This window comes from Sorex fumeus, unplaced genomic scaffold (genome assembly GCF_029834395.1).
Source record: "Sorex fumeus unplaced genomic scaffold, SorFum_2.1 ptg000024l, whole genome shotgun sequence".
In the NCBI taxonomy this organism is placed as follows: domain Eukaryota; kingdom Metazoa; phylum Chordata; class Mammalia; order Eulipotyphla; family Soricidae; genus Sorex; species Sorex fumeus.
In genome coordinates this window covers 22,999,175-23,022,135 of record NW_026606081.1, presented here as the reverse complement: position 1 = coordinate 23,022,135, position 22,961 = coordinate 22,999,175, and the positions used below count along the sequence as shown (strand labels likewise).

At 58.8% G+C, this 22,961-nt stretch overlaps 1 protein-coding gene across 4 annotated transcripts in view; it reads right to left on the bottom strand.

Annotated features, from left to right (window-relative positions):
- Positions 1-3,878: 3,878 nt before the first annotated feature.
- The window catches only part of SCHIP1 (schwannomin interacting protein 1), a 179,192-nt gene continuing 160,109 nt past the window's right edge, over positions 3,879-22,961 (bottom strand). For 3 of the 4 annotated variants that reach the window (XM_056113942.1, XM_056113943.1, XM_056113944.1), the window contains 6 exons: positions 18,351-18,469; positions 7,932-8,049; positions 7,359-7,556; positions 6,808-6,931; positions 5,907-6,000; positions 3,879-4,420 (listed from right to left, as the gene is read on the bottom strand). In XM_056113942.1, coding sequence (XP_055969917.1) covers positions 4,369-4,420; positions 5,907-6,000; positions 6,808-6,931; positions 7,359-7,556; positions 7,932-8,049; positions 18,351-18,469 — 705 coding nt within the window. In that variant the 3' untranslated portion in view covers positions 3,879-4,368. Of the gene's footprint in view, positions 4,421-5,906; positions 6,001-6,807; positions 6,932-7,358; positions 7,557-7,931; positions 8,050-18,346; positions 18,470-22,961 lie in introns of those variants that run through there. The other variant, XM_056113945.1, reaches the window with a different exon arrangement.

Below are 22,961 nucleotides of genomic sequence, written 5' to 3'. Positions count from 1 at the left end.
AGGGGTCCGCCCCGCTGTCCCTCCCGGCCCCTCGGCCCCTCGGAGGCTTCAGCCCTGGTGTCTGAGTTGGCTCCTGCGGAGGTCTGTCCACACGCCCGGTTCCGTCACTGTCTCCCGCTCAGCGGCAGTGCCCCCGCCTGCCGTGCTCAGGGGCAGAGGCACAGGGGACAGGAGGAGAGAGCGGGGGCGGGGACACGGGGTGCAGGGAAGGGGAGGCAGTCCTGCTGCTGGGGGCGTCTCAGGATGCGGTTGCACCCAGAGGCCTGCGGGCCAGGGGGCAGGCGGTGGGCGTGGCAGGGCCCGAAGTCAGGAGCACCCTGTGGAGTCTCTTTCTGGGACCCGAGAGCCCGTGGGGTCACTCAGTGCGAAGGAAGAGTGAGGGGAAAGGGGCTGGCGAGACCCTCGGCCAGCTGAGCGTGAGGTCTGTCTGCACGAGTGGCCCCTGAGCACTGAGCTCGGAGTGGTCCTGAGCACCACTGGGCATGACCCAGAAATCCCAACGAGAACAGGAAGATGGAACAAGTGTGCAGCCGGGTGCTGGTCCTAGAAGACCCCCAGGGGTGACGTGAGCAGGGGACAGGCTGAGCTGCACCCATGAGACCCTCGCTACCCCCGTCCTCGCTCGCAGTGCTCGGGACTCACCCGCTGCCCATGCAGGGGCCTGACAGCTGGAGACGCTCTGTGCCCGGCGGGTCAGACTGGGCTGGCACGCCTGCCAGCAGCTGTCCCGAGCTTGGGCCCACGGGTCAGGCGCCCAATGGCAGAGTGGGCCGGACACCCAGTCCAGCAGCGCCGAGAGTCGGGAGAGATTCAGCAGCGCCGAGAGTCGGGAGAGATTCTGAGGGGGTGCTCAGAGACAAGGCTGGCAGGGCTTGGGGCAGCTCCTGGCTTGTGCTCAGGGATGCTTTGGAGGGCAGTGCAGGGTCGGAACGGGATAGGTCGCCTATAAGACAGTGTCTCACCCCGCGCTCTCTCCTACCTGCCCCAGTCTCTGTGGGGTCTGGAAACTGAAGCCCCGGAGATTCCACATATACTGGATTTCTTTTTCCTCTAGTTTGGGACCTGGAACATGTGAGTTGGGAATGGCCTCCTGCCCTTAAAAGACTGAAGTCAAGCTCTAGAGTTGGTCTCATTTTTTCTTTCTTTTTTTTCTTTTTGGGTTATACCAGAGATGCTCAGGGGTTACTCCTGGCTCTGCACTCAGGAATTACTCCTGGCAGTGCTGGGGCACCATATGAGATGCCGGGAATCAAACCCGGGTTGGCCACGTGCAAGGCAAACGGCCTACCCACTGTGCTATTGCTCCAGCCCCTTTCCTTCCTTCCTTCTTTCCTCCCTCCCTCCCTCCCTCCTTCCTTCCCTCCTTCCCTCCTTCCTTCCTTCCTTCCTTCCTTCCTTCCTTCCTTCCTTCCTTCCTCTCTCTCACTCTTTCTCTTTTTCTTTCTTTTCTGCCAGGACTGGCCGTGGGGGAGCACATCTGGCAGTGCTCAGAGCTTACTCCTGGCTCTGTGCTCAGAGCTCACTCCTGGCAGGCTTGGCACACCCTGTGGGATGCTGGGATCGAAACCAGGTGGGCCACGTGCCAGGCAAGATCCCCGCGGCTGTCCTGTCTCTCTGGCTCCGGGTCCTGTTTTGTAACCTGCACTGAAGGCCACGCTCTGGCTCAGCTCCTAGGTGATGTCCCCCTGATGCCCACCTGAGCCGGGCTCCCCGCTTGCAGGGAGACCAGGAGCCGCCAGGTGCCCCAGGCTGAGGGCGCAGGTGCTGCTTGCAGGGGCCTGATTTAGGAAGTGACAGTTGCAAGCTTAAAAAAGAGGAAGCGGTGGCTTCTCCCAGCAGGGGGCAGCGGGCACTGGCCGCTCAGGCATGCAAATCAGGGTCGGCTGGTGCTCAGAGCAGGAAACTCGGAGATTTCAAAACTGCAAGTGGGCGCTTCTCCGTGCGCTGCGAGGCGGCTCGCTCGCATCAAAGCAAAACTCGGAGATTTCTCGTGGGCTCCCGTCTCTTTCCTCCGAATCCCGTTCGTGTGAGCTTCCTGGCCGACTCTTGCCTAAGTGTCCAAGAGAGGTGGTCCCCGGCGCAGCTTAGGGAAGTGGAGGAAATTCAAGCGGGTTTTTCATTCGTTCTGTCTCAGAAATTCCAAAATGTAGAAAACCTCCATTACTCAACCCCTCCGGGCCTCTTTCAACAGAGCCCGTGGGCCGAGCACCGAGGCCTGTATGTGTCGGGGCGGGGAGTGGAGCTCGGTACCCCCGGGATACAGGCTGACAGGCGGGGAGGGGACAGCCCTCAGCTCCTGCGCCTGCTGTGGCCACCCCACAGGCTGCAGAGGGGTCCCAAAGCACAAACCCCATCTCACAGCCCTTCGGATGCCCCATCGAAGTGGAGGCTGTGTCCCCAGAATCCCAGAACCCAGAGGTATCTGGTAAACCGGAGGCTATTCTCTCTCCTCTCCATTCTCACCTCCGCAGTGCTCACCTAGTGCTCACCTCCCTCAGACACTACTCCCTTTCCCCAGTGCAACTCTCTCCCCTGTGCCCACCTCCCCCAGACAGTGCTCAGCCCTGACAAGTTGCCCAGTTTGCACTGGACACAAGTTCACAGGCAGGTCCTCGTGTCCCTGGAAGGGGAGTGAGGGGGCCGGGGGCCAGGGGCTGGGTTCTCTCTGTTGCCCCGAGTCAGCTGGGCCGAGCGAGGCAGCCCGCATGTCTAATGCATTTGCTTGTTTGTTTGCTGTGGGCGCTCCATGCTCAGGGCTGGCTCCTTCCTGGCTCTGTGTTCAGGGGTCTCAGCTATGGCAGGCTCTGGGCTGCTGTCCTATGGCTCGGGCCTGGGCGTGTCAGGAGCTTTGGGAGGCCGCAGAGGCAGACACACCTTGCCTGGGAGCAGACAGGCCGCGGACACGCGCACACAGAAAGCCCAGCTCACCCGCGCTACCCGGACCCCAGTCCTGGCTGCAGCCCAGTTCCCGCCACCGTGCCTGCCCCTGGCGAGAGCGAATGTTCAGACCCTCCTTCACCCACCTCCTGAACCCTCCAACCTGGAGAGGAAAGCAGGTTTAAACACCAGAGAGGCCCTGCCCCAAGGAGGGGTGCCACTGACCAGGAGAGGGAGGAAGCAGGTCAGGGGTGAGGACTGTCACCTGAGGCAGGTGTGGAGCGAGGCTCCCTGGTGGACACAGGCTGGTGACCACGGCTGATGGCCATGACCTGGATACAGGCTGACAGGACATAGGCTGGTGGACATGAGCTAGTGGCCGTGGGCTGGTGGCCACAGCTGGTAGGTGAGGGCCATCCCGGGCACTCTACTTCCTGCTGCTTCTCCCGATGTGGGGGTCCATGCCTGCAGGGGGCACTGGTGTCCGGAGAGGGCCCGCCTTCCCTGGAAGAGGTGCCTGGGGCCGTTCTTGGGCTGGACTCCCCCAGCCCCGGTCCCAGGGGACCCCAGATCGCTGAGGGGCGGGTCTCGGGGACCCCAGATCACTGAGGGGCAGCTGGGGTCCGATATGGTGGGTCCGGCCCGCCCTGCTTGGTGCCACCTGCTGAAGCTGCTGGCCGGAGGGTGGGTCAGCTGACACCGAGCAGGACAGAGCTGATGTCACTGGGCTGCTTGTGGACACAGATTGGGGGAAAGGGGCGGCCACCTCACCCCTGCTGCAGTGGACAGGAGTGTGACACCCGCACGGGCGCCGTCTCCCCTAAGCACCCCTGGCGCCTGTTCAGGGAGGCAGTGGGTCCCCCCACCCAAGGCAGAACTGGGGGACCCAGGGCAGGCAGCGAGGGCGGGGCAGGTCTTCTTGGGCACGTGCACACCCCACCCCCACTCCCCTGCGTGGACCCTGGGGGCGGTGCTGGCTACCGAGAAAGACCGAGCGCCTATGAAACAAAGTTCTCATCTTTATTTTACATATTTATACAGGAGACTCGGCCCGGCGCCCACAGGCCATCCACTTGCCTCAGAGGGAAACCCCGGGCATCCACACTCTCGAGATGCCGAGGGGAGTGGTCAACACCGGGCCGGGCCCTCGTGCCCGGGGGTAGCACCATCTCCGGCGTGGGGTGTGCGGGCCCATCCTGAGCCCCGGGGACCCCCGTGACACTCCCCTCTGCTGGACCCGGGCCGGGCCCATGGCAGGACTGTACAGTTTCTGTCACCTTATCTTATTAAAATGCCTGGGACTGAGTTAAAAAATAAAAAAGAAATAAATTAAGTAGCAGAGGCTGGTCACCGGACGGACGGACAGACGACGGAAGCGCAGACAGCCCAGGACAACACACCCCCTTTAGCGACAGCGTTTCTGACGACCGGGGGGGGGGGGGGGGCAGGAGGACTCCAGCCCCTGCTGGGCGGGCAGGCGGGTGGGCGGCCTCACTTGGAAGGTGTCTTCTCCGCCAGCTGCCGTTGCTGGCTCTCGGCGTGCCTGAGGAGGGAAGGGGCACTCAGAGCGAGGCCGGGTTGGGGGGCTTCCCTCTCCCGGGGGGCAGGGCTGGAGAGAGAGCACAGTGGGCGGGGGTCTCCTCCGCCTGTGGCTGACCCGGGTTCCACTCCCAGAATCCCATAGGGTCCCCTGCGCAGAGCCAGGAGTAAGCTCTGAGCATTACTGGTGTGGCCTAAAAAAATAAAACAAGGGTCTGGAGCGATAGCACGGCGGGGAGGGCATTTGCCTTGCATGCGGCCAACCTGGGATCGATTCCCAGCATCCCATAGGGTCCCCTGAGCATATGTGACCGGGTGTGACCCCAAAACAAACAAAATAAGTAAAAGCAAAAAATAAAACAAAACGTGAAAAAGAGGGGCCAGGAGGGCTCTGCAGATGGCACGCGCCTCTCAGCACAGGGCCCCCAGTTCAGAGCCCAACACCAAGCAGCCTCTGCCATCAGATACTGCCTTGGGCCTGTGGGGAGTGGGGAGGCAGCTGGGGCCTGGTGCCTGGATGGCACCGGGCAGGCCGGCAGGGAAAGTGCCGTGAGAGGCGGGTCCACACGGGGCTTGAGGGTGGTCACGGAGGGTTTCAGGGACGGCTGACTCTGGGCGAGGGGGACAGGGCAGGGTGGCCAGCCGCCTCCTGTCTGTCTCGTGGATTTCTGATTCAGGAGGACAAACCCCAGGGACTCTCAGAGAGGGGGCATGACGAAGGGTCCCGTGCCCATGTGCAGCTGGCCACGGCGCCACCAGGACCGAGGGCACCTTGCCCCCGCAGGCCTTGTTCCCTGGGTTCCACCCACCGTGGCGTCTGTTTCCCACACACTGGAACCCTAGTACAGGGCTCAGGCATTGAAAATGTGTGTGCATGTATTCACGCATGTGCGTACGTGTGTGTGTGTGTGTGTGTGTGTGTGTGTGTGTGTGTGCACGCGCGCGCATGCGTATGCCTGCGGTCATGTGCCCAGAACAACACAGGAGAGAACAGAGAGGAAAGTGCCGCCCCTGTGGCTGGCAGCCGCTGGTGGGGGGTGGGGACACAGTGCTGGGGCTGTGTCTGGTTGGGGTCCCGGCTTCTGTGCCAAGAGCAACTGTGGGCCAGCTGGGCCTGGGAGACAGAGGGCGCCCCTCCCAGGGAAGCCGTGGGGTGGGGCAGGGCCACGGGCAGCATCTTCACCATGTACGCAGAGGGACACACACACACACACACAGGCACACACACAGGCACACATGTGCACACAGGGATACACAAAGGCACGCACACAGGCACGCACACGCACTCGCACACGCAGGCGGTCCCCAGGAAAGCTCCCAGCAGGGCTCGCTGTGTCGGCACCGCCCGTTTCCTGCCCCTTCCTGGGATGAGGCTGCGTCCAGCCCTGGGTGCCCCAAGAACAGCTTGGGCTCATGCCACTGGAAGCGGCAGCTGGCCCACACCCCAGGCTCCCGCGGGCCAGTCCCCGCCACGACCCCTGCCCACCGACCTGGTCAGGTCCTCGATGTCCACCAGCATGGCGTCCTGCTCCATGTGAAGCTCGTCCCGCACCAGCAGCAGCTGCACCAGCTCCTCGTTCAGGCCTGCAGAGGGCCACTGCTGTGAGGCCGGGCATCGCCAGTCCCGGACATGCACCCACACCTGCACCTACACCACAGCTACACCAACACCTGCACCCGCACAACTACTACACCTGCACCCACACCCACACGACAATTACCCTGCACCTACAACTGCACGACAGCTACCCCTGCACCCACACCCACCCATTCCCACAGCCGGCACCCATCACCTATGCCTATGCCCACACCCACGCTCACACTCACCATCCACACTCACACCTGTGCCCGCACCTGCACCCACATTAACACCCCCACACTCACACCTACAGCTCACTCTCCCCCAGAGCCCACCCTGCAACCCCCGCATGCTCCAGGTCGGCCTGAGGGAGGGAGGGTCCGCCTCAGGAAGGCGCCCTGCTGAGGGAGGAGGGGGCTTTTCCAGAACAGGGGTTTGTCTAAGGAGCTGGGAATGGAAACTTCTGGAGCCTGTTTCCCTGCAGGGAATTTTCCAGGAAGCTGAGGGTCTGACCCCGTCATCCATGACCTGGAAGACTGAATTCTAGGGGCAGATGTCTCAGCCCAACACCGTGTGTGTGTCGGGAGGTTGCATGCAGAGTGAGCCCAAGGGGCAGAGTCTCAGGTTGTGGCCGGAGCACTGAGTCGGGAGCAGCCCCGAGCACTGCTGGGTGTGGGCTTAAGGTCAGTGAGCCAAAATGACATCAAGGGGACCTGCAGGCACTTTGGGCTCAGAACCTGACAAAGTTTCTGGACTCTTCCGTGCTGGCAAGCGCCTGGGCGAGCCCCCGCTCCTCCCTCCCCCCCACTCACTCTCGATCTGCGAGTGCAGGTCGTTGACGATGACCTGGAGCTGGCCCAGGGTCATGCCGCGGAGGTCAGCCGGCTTCAGGCTGCGCTTCATCAGGCACTCGCTGATGTGGGGCAGGTGGGGAAGCTGTGGGAGACAGACGCGCGCGTGAGCAGGACGGGCCCCCGGTGGGCGCAGGGGAGGGTCTTTCAGCTGGGATGCTGCTAGTGCTCTGAATTCGCTCGCGCTCCCCGGCCCTGACTCGGGGTGTGTTGGAGCCCATTTCACAGGTGAGAAAACTGAGTCCAGCCGGACTCACCCACAGCCCTGGAGAGTTGGGGGAACTGCCGAGCCCAAGCTCCGACTGACAGGAAGCCGGGCTCAGCCCACGGGTCCTTAGCACGTGGGCACCGTGTCAATTAGCCACACTCCAGGGTGAGCCATGGGAGCACGTGTTAAACCCGGCTGCTGGGGGGCGCGGGAAGGGGTGTGTCGGGGGCTGGCTGTGGCCAGAGGAGGGCAACCTCGGCCCTCAGGCCCTGCGCAGGTGCCTGGGCCGGCCACAGTTGCTTACGAGGTCGGCCACGGGCGACTTCTTCCGGTTCTGCTTCTCCACCTCCACCTGCATCTTGGCCATGGGCTTGGCCATGGCCAGGGCCATCTTGGCCTCAGCGCGCAGCTTCTTCTGCCGGCTGAGGAAGTCCATGTCATCCAGGGGCTCCGAGTCGTCCTCCGTCGTGTCTCTATCGGAATAGGAAGAGCTCTGTTTGCTCTGCGGAGGGAAACACAGCAGCCCTCAGCGCGGGGAGGCCAGTCTGCACGGGCCAGCAGCCAGGGACGACCCAGGGATGAAGGACTCAGTGCCCCCCGCACGGCATGGCTGTGCCAGCCTGACCAGGGAGTCTCCAACCCACTCCATGGGGGATGGAGCGTGTCCAGGGGACTCACCATGGGGGATGGGGGCGTGTCCAGGGGGACTCACCATGGGGGACGGGGCGTGTCCAGGGGACTCACCAGGGGGGACAGGGGCGTGTCCAGGGGGACTCACCATGGGGGACAGGGGCGTGTCCAGGGGGACTCACCATGGGGGACGGGGGCATGTCTAGGGGACTCACCATGGGGAACGGGGCGTGTCCAGGGGACTCACCATGGGGGACAGGGGTGTGTCCACGCTGGTCTCCGTCTTGCTGTCGTCTGCATCGCTGTCCTTGTCGCTGCTGCTGTCGTTGACGAAGCAGATCTGCAGGTTCATCCCACTCTGGAGCCTGCAGGGACACAGGGGACACAGGGGACGCAGCCGGTGAGCAGGACTCGGGCCCCGCCCGGTGCCGCTCACCCTGGGAGCCGTAGCCCACAGCCCGGAGGAGGACAAGACCCTGCGCTCAAAGCAGCTGCCAAAGCCACGCCGGAACTCTCCTGAGCCACAGGACTGCACAGCCCCCGAGCCGGGGGTCTCGGGGACTCACCATCTCCGGGCTGATGTTGGGGGGGCCCCAGGCCCCTCCTGCAGCCCTCGTCCTAATGGCAAAGTCACGGGCGGGGTCCAGGGGGCGCTGTCTGCAGTTCCTAAGTCTGAGCAGAGCCATTTGGGGCGGGAACCCCATCTGCGGGGGGGGGGGGGGGGGTGGCGCCCCGCCCCAGGCTGGGAGGGGGGAGGAGGTCCCAGGAGCACTCTCAGGCCTCGTGCGCGGGGCTGCACTGCCCCCTCTTGGCAGCGTGTGGGACTGCTGGGCGCCTGCCCCCCCTTGCAGGTCCTCCTGATGGCCAGGAGAGGGCAGGCAAGGTCACCCGGGGGTGACCACACCCCGACTTGTTTCTTGGGGAACTCATTTCACCTCTGCAAGCCAGTAACAAACCAGTCTGCCCTGGGGTTCAAACAAGGTTTGTTTTGCGGCCAAGCCTGACTCTGCTCTGCCTGTTATGTAGGAAGGGAGGGAGCCGGCGTGTCCCCTCCTCCCCTGCGGAGCTCTGAGCTGATGGTCAACTCAGCCGGAATTCCACGAGCCAGGGGAACCCCACTCAGGAGGGAGCCCCGAAATCGCGGGAGCCCCCATTATCACCGTGAGAACCACTCTGAGCTCCTTACAGGGCAGACGCTGATGCCCCCGACCATGTAGGGTGGACGATGCTCCCTCCCGGCCTTACAGGGTGGACACTGATCCCTCCCGGCCTTACAGGGTGGACGCTGCTCCCCCCTCCCCCGGCCCCACAGGACAATCGCTGATCCCTCCCTCCGTGTCATCGCCTGAACCCTGGGGGACGGGAATTATCACGAGGGCGCTCAGGTTCCGAGGGGATTTGGGTACAGACATGCGAGCTCCGACTTCAAGCAGGATTTGTGCGCCTTGAGCCTTTAAGCGGGTTGAAGATGAAGTGGCTTTGCGGACACGTGGTCTAAGCACAGGCGGCTGGCGGTGGGATCCTGGGGGCTGCGGCTCCGGCCCCCGCTCCTACCTCTCCACTGCACCGCGGCAGCCGCGGCCCCCGCCAGCTGCCTCGGGTCAGTTCCCCACCACCCAAGGTTCCCAGTCCAAGGTCCCCTGCACGCTCTCCACAGAGCCCAGCTTCCCTGCACGCTGGCATCACACGCACAAAGGACTAAGACTGACTGTGGATGAGGCCGGGAAGGTTGTTCGGTTTCATGCACCTGTGCTGAGCGGCACCTTTACAGCTCCACAAATGCTGGCATGAAAGCTGGGGCAGGGGCAGAGCATCTGGACGACGGATGAGGCGTCTCCTCAGCACGAGGCCAACCTGAGCCCCGCCAGGAGTGATCCCTGAGTACAGAGCCAGGATCAGACCTGAGCATCACTGGGTGTGGCAAACAAAACAACAAAACAAAACACCCAAATGATACAACTACAAAAAGAACTAGAAGCCAAGGGCAGCTGTCCTGGCCGGCTAGGTGCACCCCCCGGTCCTTTATGGCCATGGACTGAGAGTCTACCTCACGCTTTCGGTTTCTTGCTGGGCCCAGAGGTCTTTCACAGCTCCGGACTTTGCAGCAGAGGGACATGAAGTCAGCGGGAGAACTAGGAGCAGAGGCCAGGTCTGAGAACAGGTACTGAGTGCCGGGTCATTAGCTCACAAGAAAACAGAGACGCCGCGAGATGGGAAAGGAGCCAGCGCAGAGAGAGAACACACAAAGGGGACTAATGCCAGCCGGGAACCCGGTGTCCCCAGACGCGCATGGACGTGGCTGGCACATTTTAGGACTGGCCTCTGGCCACTCCCCCCCTTCCCGCCCCCCACCCCAACTAACCCCCGGGAGAAGCAAGGCAGAGGTCAACTAGGCGAGGGCACCTCAGGAATAAATCCACACCTGGGCAGAGAAAAGGAAATGAAAGAAAGAAAAACAAAACACCAAAGGCAGCAAGGAGCCTAGTGGCCAAGAGTGCCCAAGCAGGCGGAGGGCGGGCCTGGGGGACTGATGTCCAGGTGTGAGGACAGGTGGGGCGCAGGCCAGAGCAGGCCACAGATGGCCAGTGCTGTGGCTGCCAACTGAGGCAAGGAGACCTGGAGTGGGGGGGGGGGCAGGCGCGACAACCAGATGCTTTTAGCGGATGGACTCGGTTGACTGAATTTCTTGGTCTTGGGCCCTAACCGGTGGTGCTCCGGGATCACTCCGGTGGGCCTGCGGAGGGGGCACTCTGGGATGCTGAGGGGCTGGAGCAATAGCACAGTGTGTATTGCATGCGGCTGACCCGGGTTTGATCCCCAGCATCCCACAGGGTCCCCCAAGCACTCCAGGGCTCGCTCCTGGCTCTGTGCTTAGGGGTCACTCCTGGTGAGCTTGGGGGACCAGATGGGATGCTGGGAATTGAGCCCGGGTCGGCTGTGTGCAGGGCAAATGCCCTCCCCGCTGTGCCATGGCTCCTGGCTCGGTGCCCGGGGGGTCCCACGTGGCGCTGGTTCCCGCAGCCTCCAGCCCTCTGCATCCTCTCGCGGCTCAGGGGCCTTTCTCTGGTGAGTGATAAGGGTTTGTGTGGCTTCACCAGGGGTGGTTTCCTGTCTCGCCCCTGTCCCCTCCTCCCTGGCCTGGTGAGCATCAAGGCTGTGCTCTGGACTCTCAGAGTGCCAGGCAGCCGCCCCGGGACGGAGCTCGGGTGGGGAGGGCCACAGAGCAGGGGGTGGCAGGCCCCTGGCAGAGGGGGTCCTGCTGGTCTAGTGTCTGCCTTTGACAGCAAGGACAAGGGCCCAGAGTGGGGGCCATGGCACAGGCCTGGAGGCGTGCAGTGAGGCACAGCTGTCCCTGTGCAAGCAGATGGGGGGAAGGGAGGCTGCCCCGAAGGGCTCCCTGGTGACAGGCGTCGGGAGTCTCTGCGCCAGAGAATTTCCCTCCTATTTTTGCTCACACCAAGACACGTGTGGGAAAGGCCGTCTCCAAATAAGGCAGAAGGAGCCCTTCCGAGGACACAAAACAGAAATGCTGGGTGGAAGGAGGTGGCTTTCTCATGCGGCGGCTGGTTTTGGGGAAGCATAACCCAACTCTGTGTGTATGTGTGTGTGTATGTATATGTATGTATTTTTTTTTTAACTCTGTGAAATCACCGGGACAAGGCTGGTCTGACAGGCCAAGAAAATCGCCCATGACTGAGCCAAAGGATCATGACCAACCCTCAGCAGACACAGCACATCTGAGGTCCTGCAGAGCTTTCTGGAAGCAGCGAGTGCCCTTGGCCGTGTTCGGAGGCACGTCTCCATGTGCGTGATGGGCAGCGTGGAGGGAAGCCGGTTCAAAGGGCAGAGAGAGACGCAGCCTGTCAGCGCCATGAGAAACCCTTCCTGGGTGCGCTGTTAATTAGAGCAGCCTCCACTGCTGTCGCTGAGCCTCTGGCCTTCACCCCCCTCCCCCGCCCACCATCCTCCCGCAGGATCCCTGACAGCTGAATTCTCACAGGCAGCTTAAAGAAAGAGAAAAGGAAAGGGAAAAAAAGTCCTCAGACAGGACACAGCTGGCTCTGCCTCCGGCAAGACGTCAAATTTTCCCGGCACAAAATTAATTGCACCTGATTAAACCAGGGTCGCCTGCATTATTGTAACGTGAGGTTATTTGTTTAGACAAAGCAAGTTGCACAAATAGCGATTTGCTTTCCCGTCAGGTCTGGGAACGGGAAGGTCTGCTGGTGTGGTAGAGTCGGTTTTGCCATGTTCATCTCCCGAGTCTTTAAAGGGCGTCTTCTGGGGCTGGAGAGATAGCACAGCGGGGAGGGCCTTTGCCATGCACGCGGCCGACCCAGGTTCGATTCCCAGCATCCCATAGGGTCCCCTGAGCACTGCCAGGAGCAACTCCTGAGTGCAGAGCCAGGAGTAACCCCTGTGCATCGCCGGGTGTGACCCAAAAGGAAAAAAAAATAAAGGGCGCCTTCAAATCTCGTCGGCTTTGAAGCTATGGAATATTTTGGGGGGAGGGGGAGACTGGGAATAATTCCCAGAGGAAGGCACTCAAACAAACAGATTTTCTGTAGATAACACCAGTGGCTTTTTTTTCTTTTTTTAGGGTCACGCCCAGCGATGCTCAGGGGTTACTCCTGGCTCTGCATGCAGGAATCACTCCTGGCGGTGTTCGGGGGACCATATGGGATGCTGCGAATCGAACCCGGGTTGGCCGCGTGCAAGGTAAACGCCCTACCCGCTGTGCTATTGCGCCAGCCGCACCAGTGGCTTTTTAAGCAGTAGGCGAGAGGGATTTACATGCCACGACTCGGGCGTGGAGAGGCCTGAGGTGCAGCCTTGACGTAACCGAAAGCAGGTTCCACACGGAGACCACCACGGGAAGCCGGAGACGCTCGGGCCGTGGGCTGCCAGGTCGGCAGCACTGCTTGGGGGAAATGTGCTGCAGAGAGCCAGCTGCAGTGCTACGAGAGGCCGACGCTGCTGTCCTTTCCCTGCCGCCGAGAGGGCAGCCTCCGGCATGGCCGCCCACCGGGACCAGGGCCAATGTGCCTCGCAGGCAAAGGGTCCCGGGTGGCCCAGGCCAGCAGCTGCAGAACCCAAGGCCGCTCCTTCTCAGCGTGGCACACGGAACTCTTGCAAATCCTTTGTGTGTGTGTGTGTGTGTGTGTTGGTGGTCACTGTGCCACACCTGGCAGTGCCCAGGGCTTACGCCTGGCTCTGTGCTAAGGGACTACTCCTGGCAGAGCTCAGGAGGTGCTGGGGGTGAAACCCAGGTCACCTGGCAAACACCTGCCCCACTCTAGTCTCGAGTCTCCGGCACTGCAAAAACGTTTCTCAGCAGACTCAGCTGCCAGGGCCCGTGGCTGTGACTGTGACTCAGGGCTCAGTCACGCCATGTCCCCCAGCGGCAAAAGGAGTGGTGGGTCCTGACGGGACCATCTGCACATGGGCTGGTCTCAGTGGGCGCTCGCAGTTCATCACTCTGAATAGAAACGAGCTTTGTGGCAGAGACGGTGGGACTGTGGAGGGCAGTGACTAGCAATCGAGACTCCAACGAAGTCTCAGGGGCTCCTCAGGGGAATGGGTGGGAGAGCGGGTGATTCTGTTTCCCAGAACCTTCCAGATCTTTGTTGGGGAAGGCAGACACCACCCAGCGCCCACCTGGTGAGCAAGGATATTCAACTGTATTTATAGGTACACGCACATCAAACTTATACTGGAGAAGGACAGAGAGGGCATGGGAGGAGAGGCGTGGATGGCAAGGAGGGTCGAGAGCTGGTTCTAACGTCACCTATGAAGAAAGATCGCAGGAGACTATGGCAAGCCTCCCGTACGTCCTCAGGGTGGCCAAGTCCCAAGCACCTTTGGGGGGTTTATTTTTATTTTTTGTTTTTTGGTCACATCAGTGATGCTCAGGGGTTCCGACTGGCTCTGCACTCAGGAACTTGGGGGACCATATGGGATGCTGGGAATCGAACCCAGGTTGGCTGTGTGCAAGGCAAATGCCCTACCCACTGGGCTACAGCTCCAGCCCCAGGGGTTTATTTTTGGGAGCTGGGGCCACACCCGCCAGTGCCCAGGGACCACTCATGACGGGGAGCAGCCCTGAGCGGGCCGTGCGCGGGGCAAGTGCCCTCCCTGCTGTCCTATGGCTCCAGCCCAGCTTACATTACCTTTAATGAGCTGATGCTAGAGAGCTCAGAATCCAAAATGCTCATTTAAGATACATTTGGTCAGCGAAATGGCTTCTGTAGAAGAGCATCATACATGGGAAGAAAGAAGAGAAACTTCATTTTCTAAAGAGCATGAATGATTCTACTATCTCTTCGAAATCTTATTTCAGAAATAGGCAATTCATGTTTTTTTCCTCATTTCCTCTAAAGCTTCTGAAAAATCCTTTCACAGACACAATTTTAAAGAGAAAAAGAAGAAATGACAAAGGTCATCCCGTCCCAGCTTAAAAAGGCTCCTTGTGCGTGGATTAGCAAATTTCAGAGGGGGGGGGGAATGCAGCTCTTCTTATATTGGCTACGTTTCAGTACCAGTCCAATTTAATTCCTGGGGCTATAAAGCAGCACCAAAAATTCCTTTGCTGCAAGTAGCTGGCATGTCCTTACGGGACTGCTGGGAGCTGGCTTGCATTTTCTACTTTCTACTTGTGTTTTATAGGGTAGGCATGGTGCCTCAGTGGTGGACGCAGTTTTGCACGCTGGAAGCCTGGGTTTGAGCCCCGGAACGCGCATGGTCCCTTGAGCATCACCGGACCCCTGAGCACCGAGGCAGGAGTTGTCCCTGAGCACAGCCGGGTGTGGCCCCCAGACCAAAAATAAAACATAAAAATATCAAAATGATAAATAAGGGTATCATATGAAAAGCTCAATAAATATTACAAATAAAAGTTAATCTTCTAGGTGCTGGAGCGATAGCACAGCGGGTAGGGCGTTTGCCTTTCATGCAGCTGACACAGGTTCAATTCCCAGCATCCCACATGGCCCCCTGAGCACCGCCAGGAGTAACTCCTGAATGCAGAGCCAGGAGTAACCCCTGTGCATCGCCAGGTGCAACCCAAAAAGCAAAAAAAAAAAAAAATTGATCTTCTAAACAATATCATGATTTTTATAAGTAATACTTCATAGGACTGGAGCGACAGCACAGTGGGTAGGGCATCTGTCCTGCACGAGGCCGACCTGGCTTTGATTCCTCTGTCCCTCTCAGAGAACCCGGCAAGCTACCGAGAGTATCCTGCCCACACGGCAAGACCTGGCAACCTCCCCGTGGCATATTCGATATGCCAAAACCAGTAACAAGAAGTCTCACAATGGAGACTGGTGCCCGCTCACGCAAATTGATGAACAATGGGAGGGCAGTACTACAGTGCAGTGCAATACCTCGTAAAAGGTAAAGGTAAAGGCCCTCCCATTGATCGTCGATTTGCTCGAGCGGGCCCAGTAACGTCTCCATTGGAGACTTTGTTGTTACTGTGTCTGGCATATCAAATACGTCACGGGGAGCTTGCCAGGCTCTGCCGTGCGGGCGAGACACTCTCGGTAGCTTGCCGGGCTCTCCCAGAGGGGCGGAGGAATCGAACTCGGGTCGGCCATGTTGGCCGCGTGTAAGGCGAACGCCCTACCCGCTGTGCTATCGCTCCAGCCCTCGTAGTGTATGAAAAAAAAATACTTCTAACCAATCCTGGTTTCTATCAGGTATGTAGGAATTATTAATGTTTGGAAATGCAGTTCATGAAAAGATGCATAGAACAAATCATCCAATTATCTCAACAGGTGCAGGAAAGAACACGATAGTTAAATACCCTGGCATGTAGAAGTCCTTCGTAAATTATCAATATAAAGAAATATCACTAATCTCATAAAACGAAACAATAACAACTCCCTCCCCCCTTTTTTTTTTGAGTTTTGGGCCCTGCCAGGACTCACTCCTGGCTCTGTGTTCAGGAGTCTCTCCCGGTGGCACTCAGGGGACCACTTTAAGCTGCCAAAGACTGAACTGGGGTTTGTCCCAAGCACTTAACTCCTATATTACCTCTCTGACCTCCTTTTCTCCCCCCCCTTTTTTTTGTTTTTTGGGTCACACCCAGTGATGCTTTGGGGTTACTCCTGGCTCTGTGCTCAGGACTCACTCTTAATGGTGCTTGGGGGACCCTATGGGATGCCAGGGATTGAACTAGGATCAGCAGCATACAAGGCTAGCGTCCTACCTGCTGTGCTGTTGCTCCCACCCATCGGAGCCCCGTTATCAATGGGGAATTAGGAGGTACGTTCCATTCAGTGTGGGACATGAACCAGGAGCTGGTCCAGTGGCTGGACGCATGCCCAGCGTGAGTTTGATACAAGTTCAATCCCTGGGACCACAAATGCCTACTGTTGGGGGTGCCCATGCCCGGGTGCCACAGGGATCCCCAGCACCGCAGGGCCGAGCCGCACAGCAAGCTGGGCCAGTATCCCCAGGATGGCTGGAGCACCTGTGTGACACTCCTGCCAAAAAATAAATACAAAGGATGAGCTGCGATTTTAATTACCACCAGTTTAAACCCTAGGGTATGGGGGGACCCAGACAGTGCAATGAATAGGGAAAAGCAGGCACTGGAAAGCGAGACAAGAAGCTTCGAGGGATTTTTTTTTTTTTGGCGGGGAGGGTAGATGATATTGCTTAAAAATCCCCCTAAGCCCCCAAGCAGGCTTATTAGAAGGGAGGGGGGCAGAGAAATCGGGAGGATGATGAGCAGAGAGTGACTTTTTAAGGGGCCGGAGGCCCTACGGAATATCAAGTATCCAGAAATCAACGGGACAAAGATGGACAGTCAGTGACTTTACATGGAAGGTTGCGAAAGCTTCCGCAGGAATATTCGGGAAGATGTAAATAAAGGCAGGCCCATGCTTGCGCTGGGAAGCTTCCAGGTGTGAATAAACTGCCCTGACTCCTGACTGACTCCTCCACCCCGGGCAATCCCAGCCCAGTCCCGAGACAACGGTAAGGAACTTGACGTTAAGGAACTCGACGTTAAGAAACTTGATTCAATGATTTCAAAATTACTCGAGGATCAGAGCACAAAGACTCAGGCTCGGTCCTCAGCACCGCCAGTGACCTCTGATACTATCGGAAGCGACCTCTGAGCACGGCCAGGTTTGGTTTCCCAAACAAATGAATCCAACAGAAAATAAAATTTAAATGAAAGAAAATTAAGAAAAAAGAAAAAGAAAAAAAAAAAAGCTCGACTGACAGTTACTCTGAGTCACCACTGGAGGGAGAGAAACATCTGTCCAGGAGCCGTGCACCCCTGTGGCCGGTGGGTCCCACACCCCTGGCCAGGTCCTCTAGCCAGAGCAGGACATCAGATAATTCCCCACACACAGCGCGGACACAGCAGGGGAGAGAGCCGAGACCGCCCCATGCCAGGTCCCTCTGGCTCAAGACTTAGCAAAAAAGTGAATAGCTTGCAGCTCTGGGCAGGAAATTGAGGTTAATGTCTTCTGGGCCTTGGGGAAGAAGATGCTTTTGACACCAGACAGCAGAAAGCGGGGACCGTGAGTGTAATGGGAGTGAATTATGTTGCAGCCAGGAGTTTGGTCATGAAGATTTGGCGTGAGGAGAGTTGGGCAACAGCCATGCGACATACAACATGCTGAGAAACTCAACACCACAGCACAAGGGGAGAACAGGCACGGACGACGCTACGGCGGGGAGGGTGCTGGCCTTGCACGCGGCCCACCCAGATTCAATCCCTGGCCCTCCAGATGGTCCCCCGAGCCCTGCCAGGAGTGATCCCCAAACACACAGCCAGGAAGGAGTCCTGAGCAACCCCAGGAGTGGCACAAAAACCAAATAAATAGATAAAGATTGAAAAAAAAGAAAAAGAAAACAGAAATGTGATTACGAGCCTGGGTCAGACACTTCTGAAGGGAGGGGACGTGGCGGGAAGTCCAGTGAATTTCTGTCCTCCCCACCCGGTGAACAAAACCAAGTCTCCGGAACATTGGGCAGGCGCACTGAAGTCAGACGGACAGACAGTCTCCAAGAGGAGACCCCGATGTCAGACGGAGTCTCCTAAAGACAGCCCAGAGCTGGCATATGCCATGACCAACTTGCAGGAACGGCAGACGGGCCAGGGAGCTTAGGAGCAGCGCCGTCAGCTGGGCTCGCCTGGCTCTGCAGACTCCGGGCGCCCGGGCCCACGAGTGTCCCCGAGCCCACCGACGCCTTCCCCACAGCCCGAGGCCAGAACACAGCTGTGAGCGAGGAGCGGTCAGGGCGCTGGGTGTGGCCACTTACCACGCCGCCCCTTCAGTTTACCACATGGGGGCTCGCACCCGGAGCCGTGCAGAAACTCGGTGGAGTGGGTAGGGAGCAGGGCTGGGCCCGGGGGCCAACCCGATGGAGGAGGACAGCAGGGTGGGGTGGGCCTCCTACAACTCTGCACAAGCGCCAGCCAGTTCCCTTAAGTGGGGACCCCCACAGCACCTTGCCGACCAGGAACGTCTTGAGAAGAACTGAGACCAAAAGCCGACCCTCCCCCACCTGACCCCCACGGCCAGTGGGACAAATGGGACAAAACCTGCAGCCCCTCACATAAGCCCTGGCCAACAGGAGAAGCAGCCGGGCCGGACCTAGGCCGGGGGCAGCGCCGTGGCTGGGGCTGGCACCAGATGCTCACCTGGAGGACAGGCTGGGCTTCCCGCTCTTGCTGCAGCTGGTGTAGATGCCCGGGCCGTCATCGAAGAAGCTCCCCAGTGCCAGCTTCTGCCGGATCGACTCCCTCTCATTTTTCTGTGCCTGCAGTCGGGGGGACAAGAAAGGCTGTGAGGGGACATCGCTTCAAGCCACAGAACACGCCAGGAACGGGCTGTGGAAATAAAGACACGGCATGAGGCTGGAGGACGACGGGCTCAGGGGGCCCAGGCATCCGCGTGGCGGCTGTGCTCGGCATTCCCGGGGTTAGTTCCGGGTTTGTTTTTTGAGGGAGGGCGCTTGGGAGTGACCTCCCTGGTTCTGGGGGATCGGGCTGGGGTTCCCCCTTCCAATGATACACACCAGCCCTTCCCTACAGGGCGCCAGCTGGTCTCTGCTCAGTTCGCTGGGATGAAGCTGCTTCCTGCCAGCTGAGAGGCTGAGGAAAGTGCTGGTGGGTGAGGCCATCCCGCGTCCCACGGTTCTCCCACCCAGGGTGACAATGTCTCTGCCTCCACTCGGCAAAGACGGATGGACTCAGATGGACAGGTGGGCCCCACCACCACTGACCCCGGGCAGGTCCGCGGGCTGGAGAATCCCAGGGGACTGCCTGTCCTGCTGTGGAGGGCTGGCACGTGTGCACAGCGCCGGCTTTGGTCAAAGTCCTTCAACCCGACTCTGCTCAGACTCTGCTTTTAACAGTGCTGGGGGATCAGAAATGCGTATCCTCGGGGAATAAAACAGCTGGGGCCGGAGCGATAGCACAGCAGGGAGGGCATTTGCCTTGCACATGGCTGACCCAGGTTCAATCCCTGGCATCCCATATGGTCCCCCGAGCACCCCCAGGAGTAATTCCTGAGTACAGAGCCAGGAGTAACCCCTGAGCATCACCAGCTGTGTCCCCACCAAAAAAGGGCCAAGAATATAGCTCAGTGACAGATCACTTGTCTTGAATGAGTAAGGAAGGCTCTGGGTCCACTCCCCAGCACACCCACCACACATCTGCACACTTATATGCACATATGCATGCAAACATGAACACACACATGCACACACCCACACACAAGCACACACAGGTGTACACACATCACTCACAGATGAAGATAGGCACACATGCAGGAGCGCGCGCGCGCGCACACACACACACACACAGAGGACTGGATGCTTGTCCCCATTCTGTCAAAACAGAACCAGAGCTCACAAGACCTCTTGAAACAAATTCACTGCAATGTTCTGAAACCTGCCAGGTCAGTTCTGTGTGGTCAGTGAGAGCATTTCTTCACCCCAGAGCCCATGGGAAGGTCCTCACTCAGCGCCCCTGGCCCCCAGACCACTGAGTGCACAGGGACTCTGGAATAAACCCACAGGTGACAGTGCTGTGCTAGTGGCCAGGGCCGGGGTCCACAGGGGCCCAGGTTTGGGGACTGCACACAGGCAGATGTGTAAGCTCACCCGGATGGCCCTCGTGGGCCCACAGCCCAGACCCTTCTGCTGGCGCCATGACGATGCTTTGGACTCGCAACCAAGCGGGGGTGCGGTGGAGGGAGGGCTTACGAACCCCGTTACGTTCTCGCTGTCACCCCGTGCACCCCGGGAAGTCTGCCTGCTACAGGCTCCTGGCCCCAGAGAGCACCTGGTGTATTTCTTCACAGCGCTGCATCTTCTGGATGTAGCATCTCCCGTTTCAAAAACCCGAGATGGCACCCCAGAGGGAGAGGGTGGGTGAGGCCCCCCGCGGCCCAAAGGACCCAGCACCGCAGCCGACCTCCAGGACCCCACTGCTGCCACACTCAAGGCCACTCCCCACATGCTCAGGCCACGCCTCACATCTGAGTGAACATATTCCTGGACCACGCGGCCGCAAAAGCAGCCGTGCAACACATCCTAAGACACTCCCTACCCATTCTCCATAATTACCAGGCCGTATTTGGTGGGGTTCAGACAGTAGGCAACAAATCATAGGAGGAAATATATACATATATGCATACATACATATTTTCAGACATAGATACCAAAGCTCACGTCACCCAAACTTTATCAACATGTTAGTGATATTCTATAGGATGTCTTACTAGCTCCTGCCAAAACAGAACAATCTTCACAGTTTCCTATATGAACACTTTTCTGTAAGCATGTTCAGCAGTTCTTCATAACAGACAAGACAAAATATATTCTTTCGGTTGTGTTTTGGGACAGGGATTGGCTTGGGATGGAAATATCCTGAATTTGGTGGTGGGAAGGTGTAATGGTGGTGGGATTGGTGTTTATTGGTGAATATTAAATGTAATCAAATATTGGGAACTAATTTATAAAATAAGAAACTAATAAAGTAGATGGCAACCAATCTTAGAGGGAAATATATTTTTAAAGATATACACACACATACATACATACACAAGGCTCAATTCTTAACAACATATTAGTAATCTCTTACAGAAAGGCTCAATGGCCCCTGGGTGAAATACAACAATCTTCACACATTCTCCTCTAAGGAAAGTTTTTGGAGCATTTTCAGCCGGTTTACTGATAACAAACAATACAAAATAAATTATTCTGGTTTTGCTTTGGGGCAGGGGTTGGGGTTCTGGATGCAAAGAGCCAAAATATGATGGTGGGGAAGTGTAATGGTGGTGGGATTGGTGTTTGAATATTGAATGTAATAAAAAATCGTGAACTACTTTATAAAAATAAAATTTAAAAAAAATCATAAGCACGAAACTGGAGCACTAACGGTCTCTGGAGTTTCCCCAAGCCATTAGAACCTTCTTAAAAACCCGGTCAGGGGGCTGGAGCGATAGCACAGCAGGTAGGGTGTTTGCCTTGCATGCGGCTGACCCGGGTTCGGTCCCCAGCATCCCATATTGTCCCCTGAGCACCACCGGGAGTGATACCTGAGTGCAGAGCCAGGAGTAACCCCTGTGCATTGCCAGGTGTGACCCGAAAATATAAACAAACAAACAAACAAAAACCCGGTCAGAGGCTGGAGCCATAGGAAGGACAGTGGATAGTGGGGCGGGCGCTTGCCTTGTATGTGGCCTACCCGGGTTTGAGCCCCAGCACCATGTCTGGTCCCTAAGCCATGGCAGAGCAAGCCCTGAGCACTGCTGGGTGTGGCCCCCAAACCGAAACAAACCCTTGTCATCCACAGGAGGGCAGCCTGGGCCTCTACCACTGGAAGCACCAGAGGTTCTGCCTGTCTCCCAGCCCGCTCCGTGCCAGCAGGGGCAGGACACTCCGCCCAGCATGGGGACTGGAAGGAGAGATTTTAGGGGAACAGTTTAGAAGGGACCGGGCACCTCTGAACCTGGACCTGCGGTCAGGGCGGCTGTTGGAGCTGACCCTCCTACTCCTGCTCAAATGGTGACGGGTCCTCAAGCTTGGTGTCCCCAGCTCTCATGGTCAGCACCCGCACAGTGGTCAGGGTGTGGGTGTCTGTCCCCCTCACACTGGTCAGGACGTGGGTGTCCGTCACCCTCACACCGGGTCAGGACATAGGTGTCCATCACTCACACAGTGGTCAGGATGTGGGTGTCCGTCCCCCTCTCACTGGTCAGGATGTGGGTGTCCATCACACTCACACTGGTCAGGGTGTGGGTGTCTGTCACCCGCACAATGGTCAGGGTGTGGGTGTCCACCCCCCTCACATTGGTCAGGACGTGGGTGTCCATCACCCGTACAGTGGTCAGGACATGGGTGTCCCTCACACTGGTCAGGACGTGGGTGTCCGTCACCCTCACACCGGTCAGGACGTAGGTGTCCATCACTCACACAGTGGTTAGGGTGTGGGTGTCTGTCACCCTCACACTGGTCAGGACGTGGGTGTCTGGGGTCCTGTCGCCCCTCGCAGCCCCTTTCTCCTCTCCAGCCCCAGTAGTGCCTCTCCTGAGCCCCAGAGGGGGGCTGGGGCCTTTTCTGTGTCTCTGGCTCGTTCTTGGGGGCACAGCAGTGGGTCCCCAGGTTCTCAGGGACACACCCTGGGAAACGAATCTGAAGCAAACCCAGAGCGGCGGGTGCTTGGTGTGGGGAAGAGCTACCAACGGTCAGGGGTGGTGCCTCAGGATCACCATCCCCAGGCACACAGGGACAAGGAAACGGGTCTCCCCTGGCTTCCTGGTGGGTGCGTCTGTCCCACGGCTGTTCCGAGGCTGTGCCCCCAGTGCCGCAGAGCGGGACGGCAGCAGCCCTGTGTCCCCCACCAGGTCCTTAACCACTTCGAGCCTGAGCCCTCCTGGCTACACTGCACGAGGGGCCAAGGCTCAGGGAGCAGCTCGTGGGGTGCCCAGGAGAGGGGGCCCCAAGGGTGCTGTGAGGACTGGGAGCAGCTGGGCACAGGCGGGTCCAGCAAACACCAGCTCTGACTCGGGCTGTGGGCCTGGCCAGGCAAAGGGGATCTCACTGGGCGAGGGTCCCTAACCTGGCGAGGGTCCCTAGCCTGGGGGTCTCTGACCTTGGAGTCTCTGGCCTGGGGACAGTCTCTGATTTGGAGTGTCTCTGATCTGGGGGGTCTCTTACTGGGAGGGGTTTCTAACCTGGGGAGAGTTTTTGACCTGGGGGTCTCTAACCTGGAAGTCTCTATCCTGGGGGTCTTTAACCTGGG